This window comes from Solanum stenotomum, chromosome 9 (assembly GCF_019186545.1).
Source record: "Solanum stenotomum isolate F172 chromosome 9, ASM1918654v1, whole genome shotgun sequence".
In the NCBI taxonomy this organism is placed as follows: domain Eukaryota; kingdom Viridiplantae; phylum Streptophyta; class Magnoliopsida; order Solanales; family Solanaceae; genus Solanum; species Solanum stenotomum.
The window spans coordinates 21421613-21427513 of record NC_064290.1 but is presented as its reverse complement, the minus strand read 5'-3'; the positions used below and the strand labels follow the sequence as shown (position 1 = coordinate 21427513).

Below are 5901 nucleotides of genomic sequence, written 5' to 3'. Positions count from 1 at the left end.
CCCCCCCCCCCCCCCCCCCCCCACATTTTTTTTTAAAGTTTGTTTTTGAAAAATATTTTCAATTTTTTATTTTTTATCTCCACAAACAAAAAAAAAAAGAAAAAAAATCTCAGTTTGAAAGTTAGGTCCTGTGTCAGGTGTGGTTGGATTCTGATTTGAAAGTTGAATCTTTGGTCTTGCATCGGTTGTTGGTTGTCTAGTCATGCTATGGAAGTCGAGTCCCGATTTGAGTGTCAGAGTCAAATTTTTAATTGATTGATCGTGTTCAAGTTCGGATGCTAGATTCAGGCCTTGGACCGGATATCAAGTTCCAGTTTGAATGTCGGGTCTCGGGTTGGAAGCCGGGGTCAGGTCATGGGTCAGATCTTGAAGTTAGGTTTTGGATAGGTCGTTGGGGTTATGTACTACATCGGGTGTTGGGGTCATGTCCTAGATCAATTATCGAGGTTAACATCGGGGTCAAAAATTATTTTCCTAAAGAGTATTTTCTACTCTCTAGCAAAATATAAAAGATATTTTCTAAAAATTGTTATTCATTCACCAATTAAACACTAAAAACTATTTTATACTCACCAACCAAACATGAGAAATAAGTCAGAAATACACTTGTTTTACACAAAAATATTTTCCTTCCTACCAAACGCACCCATATGTGTCTACCAAAAATTGTTGGTGGCTTAAGCATTATTGAATTTGAACGGCAGAATAAGGCTGCAATGTGTATGTTGTTATGGCAGTTTCACATTATTCTACATTAAAGCCAAAAATTTAGTGCAAATGGAAACACCTAAACATGTTTTTTGGTGTTTTAACCAGAGGAGTGTTCCCTAGTACTAATCCCATACAATACTTGAACATGATTCAGTATAAGCAAGCTCTACTTATCCTTCCACCCTCAACATCCCAAACCAACATGGAAGAACCCTCATAGAGCAATACCAATACATGTTCCTCGTTCATGAGTTTGGGACTAATAAGGTGATTGATTTAGGAAGATGGAATAGGATTAATTTATTTTTTGTATGATGTGTTAATAAATATGTTGTTTTCCATTTATCTTTTAGAGGTTGTTTGGCCAAGTTTTTGAGAAAATAAAAGAGTGAAGTGTTTGGCCGACCTTTTGGAAGAAATAAGTCTTTAGGATAATAGGAGAAACTGAATTTCATAAGCTTAAAAGGTAGTTCTATTCTAAAAGCACTTTTGAGAAAAATACACTTAAAGATCGTTTGGTAGAATGTATAAAAATACATTTAGAAACACTTTTTCAAAAGTTTGATCAAATATTAATTGTTACTTAAAAGTATTTTTTAAAAAATTATTGTTAAAACACAAATTGCTTCTCACAAAAAGTACTGATAAAATCTGCACTCAAGCCGCCATTGATGAGCTTTAAAGAAGAAGAAAGAAAAGGAAAATTGATAGAGAGCACATCTTGTGTATTGATTTTTATTATTCACTCATACTTTGTATCCTTCCAATGGATACGTTTAACTACATAATAGATTCAAGTTAGTTACTAACTAACTATCCACTTGTCATTCTCTAATTGGAGACTTAAATAACTAACTCCTAACTAATCATGTACAACTGTCACCTAATTATTTGTTGATTAATCATCTTGTATTGCTTTCTTTTTTCTACACTCCCCCTCAAGTTGAGAATTAAAAATGTTTTTCATTCCTAACTTGACCAGTAATGCATCATGCTGTTGATGACCTAAAGCTTTGGTGAACACATCTGCTGGTTGTTCCTTGCTTGTAATGTAGTTAGTCTTCATCAGTCCTTCCTGTAATTTTTCCCTAACAAAATGGCAGTCAATCTCGATGTGTTTTGTCCTTTCATGATACATGGGATTGACTGATATTTGTAATGCAACTTTATTATCACATTATAAGTCAATTGGCAATTGCACCTCCTGCAACAACCCTTTTAACCATGTCAATTCAGCAATTGTTTGAGCCATGCACCTGTATTCTGCTTTAGCAGAACTTCTAGAGATAGTGTTCTGTTTCTTAGACTTCCAAGAGATGAGGGATATTCCCAATTTGACACAAAAACCAGAGACAGACCTTCTAGACATAGGACATGAAGCCCAGTCAGAGTCACAATATGCTACTATCTTCTCATCCCCTTTTCTAGAAATTAAAAGACCAAGTCCTGGCTGGCTTTTGATATACTTCACCACATGTAAAGCAACTTCATAATGAGATTTCTTTGGGGCATGCATGAATTGACTTAAGGACTGAGCAACATATGATATATCAGGTCTTGTGATTGTAACATACAAAAGTTTTCCCACTAGTCTCTGGTAGATGCTCCTGTCTTCCAAAGGAACATCATCAGATTTTGTAGAGAACTTGAGATCATGTTCACTGCTGGTCAATTTCAGGTTCTTCTCCATTGGTGTCCATTTAGGTTTTGAACCACTCAAACCAGTATTTGAGATCATTTCCAAAGCATATTTCCTCTGTGACAAGAGGATTCCCTCACTTGATCTAGCAAGTTCAATTCCCAAAAAATACCTCAGTTCTCCTAGATCATTCATCTTGAAGTTTTATGCAAATCAAGTTTAGCTCTATTGATTTCTTGTAGATCAGTCCCTGTGAAGCGAGTCATCTACATAAACAAGAATCAAAACTAGATTGTCATTAGCTATCTTTGTGAAAAGAGAATAATCATTCTTGCTCTGTGTAAAACCAGAACTTGTTAGAGCTTGTGTCAACTTCAGGTTTCATTGTCTAGAAGCCTATTTCAAACCATATATGAATTTGAGTAGCCTGCATACATTGGACTTCCCCTGGCTACTAAAACCCTGTGGTAAAGACATGTAAACCTCTTCAGACATATCACCATTAAGGAAGGCATTGTGGACATCCAGTTGAAAGATAGGCCAATGCCTGAGGGCTTCTAGGGCAATCACAGTCCTAACTGTGGTCATTTTTGCTACATGAGAGAAAGTATCATGGAAGTCAATGCCTTTCTATTTAGTGTACCTTTTAGCCACTAACCTTGCCTTAAATATTTCAACACTCCCATCAACATGATACTTTACCTCGTAAACCCATTTAAAACCAATAGGAACCTTCCCAGAGAGAAAATCCACCACCTCCCAAGTATGATTATGATCTAGGGCCTCAAGTTCAAGTTTCATAACTTGTATCCACCTAGGATACTTAATGGCTTGGAAATAAGAAGTGGGCTCAGAAATGGAAGAGAATGAGGCAAGAAAGGTCTGGAATGGAGAAGAAAGATGAGAATATGAAAGATGTGGCTGGATAGGATAAAGAGAACAAGAAGCAGTAGAAGTAGAAGAAGTAGTAGAAGGAAAAGAAGGATGCATGTAATTAGTGAGCCATATAGGAGGTTTAGTAAGTCTATTGGACTTTCTCAAAGGAGCAGGTGGTGTAGTATCAGGAAGAGAAACAACAGGTGAAGAAGGAGAGGGACTAGAGCTATCAGAATGTTCATTAGGAAAGTGAAGTGAAGGCACATGCGGTGGAACTTGCGCAGTAGGAGTAAAGAGACTTTAGAGACAAAAAAGAAATAGTGATTTAGGATAAGAGAAGGGAAATATATTCTCATGAAATGTAACATCTCTGCTGATTATAAACTTCTCTGCAACAATGTCATATAACCTATAACCTTTATGAGAAACAGAATAGCCCATGAACACTCCTGGAATGACTTCGGAAGAAAATTTGTCATGGATAACAGGATTAATAGCATAACAAAGGCAACCAAGAGTCCTTAGGTGAGACAGAATAGGTGGAGCACCATGAAATATTTCATAAGGTGAAATGCCATGTATAACAGTGCTAGGAAGTCTGTTGATGATATAAGTGGCTTAGAGTACACAGTCACCCCAGAAATTGATAGGTATAGTAGCCTGAATTCTAATAGCCCTTGCTACTTCTTGGAGATGCCTGTGTTTTCTCTCCACAAATCCATTTTGTTGTGGAGTGTAAACACAACTACTTTGGTGAAGGATCCCCTTAGATTTTAAGAAATTAGTGCATAAAGTGTTGAAGAACTCAGTACCATTGTCTGATCTTAAGATTTTAACAGTAGTAGAAATCTGGTTCTTAACAAGAAGAACAAAATCTTTAAGCATCACAAATGCATCACTCTTAAGCCTTAGTAAAAAAATCCAAGTTATTCTAGGAAAGTCATCAACAAGAATAAGAAAATATTTGAATCAAATGGGAACCTGTAAGGTCCCCTAATGTCAGCATGAACAAGATCAAATATAACTGTAGTTTTGGAAGTACTAACAGGAAAAGGCAACCTAGTCTGCCTAGCTAAGGGACAAACAAGACAGTGACAATGGACAACATCATGTAGTAAACTATTTATTACAGGGATTTTTTTCAAAACAGAAATGGTAGCATGGCCTAGTCTTTGATGCCATAGATGTGACACAGATGTAGAGACTGCAGTAGTCATGCATTTGAAAGGAAAGCTTTTAGCAGGTGTTGAAGGACTGAGGATGTACATGCCACCCTCTTGTCTACCGATCCCCTTCACCTTGCCACTTGAGAGGTCCTGAAAGAGGCAAAAATTAGGGTATAAATGTACTGAACTATTAAGCTCCCTCGTATACCTAGCTACCCACAACAAATTTGTTTGGAATTGAGGAATACATAGAACAGTGTGAAGAGTTTTAAAGGGTAATAAACTATAGGATTATGTATGTGTAATCTTAGTGCTACGCCCAGTAGGAAGATGAACATAGGTAGCTTTAGATGAAGGAATAAGATTAATAAGTAAAATCAAAGAAGAAGTCATGTGATTTGAGGCTCCAGAATCAATAATCCAACAATATGACTTAGTAGAAGCCATACCTGCCATATTGGCTACATCCACTAGTGAATTTTCATTCTCCTTCCATCTATCCTTCCTCTTCAGATCCTCCATCATTTATACAAGCTGCAAATACTGATCATTGTTGAGACCTTGAAAAACAGAACCCATACCACCATTCGTAGGAGCCATATCACCAGTCCTTGAAATAAACTCCTCCCCATTTATCACATTATGTGCTGATGGTTGATCATAAAAAGCCTTTCTTCTATTATTGCTGAACTTGAATCCTGGGGGATATTCAATCAATTTGTAGCATGTTTCTATGGCGTGGCCTTTTAACTTGCGGTAATCACACTTCAATTCTGAGTTTGAGTTCCTTCTAGGTCTCATTTTAGATGTATTTGCCACAATTAGAAAACCGTGAGTCCCTTCTACAGGTGAAGCTCCTAAGATATCATTACTTCCTCTTTGGATCTCTTCTTGGATCATCATGGAATAGGCTTGATCTAAAGTGGGGGTGGGTGTCATCATAAGAATTTGACTTCTTTGTGGAGCATAAGTCTCATTCAATCCCATTAAAAATTTCATAAACTTCTGGTGATGCAAATAAGCAGTGAAATTCTTAGACTTATCACATTCACATCCAGGAAAAGGTATTATAGACACAAGTTCATCCCACAGATCATTTAACTTAGAGAAGTAAACATAGATGTTTCGAATCCCTTGATCAATCATACATATTTCTTTATAAAGCTGAAAGATTTTGGTTGCATTTACTTGTCACGACCGGAGCCTACACCCTGGACGTGGCCGACACTCAAGAACCATTTCTGGTCCCCAAGCAAACCCTCATCCTGACTGATTACAAGCGGAAGACTAACTCAAGCATACAAAAGCTTAAGAACTAAAATAAAAAATCATGAAAGTCAAATACAAAGCTTTAACTCAAATGAATAACTCTAAATAAAATAATAAATTCAACTCGCCACAAAATAGGCAACTTAAGTCTTTAAAACATTTAACAAAATAAATGAATAGACTTCTGAAACTCTATTGCCTATCTATGAAGCCTCTAACTGACAAATATGGAAGTTAGGA

General features: G+C 36.6%; 1 protein-coding gene across 1 annotated transcript; it reads right to left on the bottom strand.

Annotated features, from left to right (window-relative positions):
* Positions 1-1888: 1888 nt before the first annotated feature.
* On the bottom strand, positions 1889-2545 carry LOC125877370 (uncharacterized mitochondrial protein AtMg00810-like). The gene has a single exon (XM_049558685.1). The coding sequence runs from the start codon at positions 2543-2545 to the stop codon at positions 1889-1891; it is 657 nt and encodes a 218-aa protein (XP_049414642.1).
* Between the last annotated feature and the right edge of the window lie 3356 nt (positions 2546-5901).

What these genes read in the sequence shown, in the direction of transcription:
- LOC125877370 (XM_049558685.1), bottom strand. Translation starts at nt 2,545, where the DNA reads ATGAATGATCTAGGAGAACTGAGGTATTTTTTGGGAATTGAACTTGCT.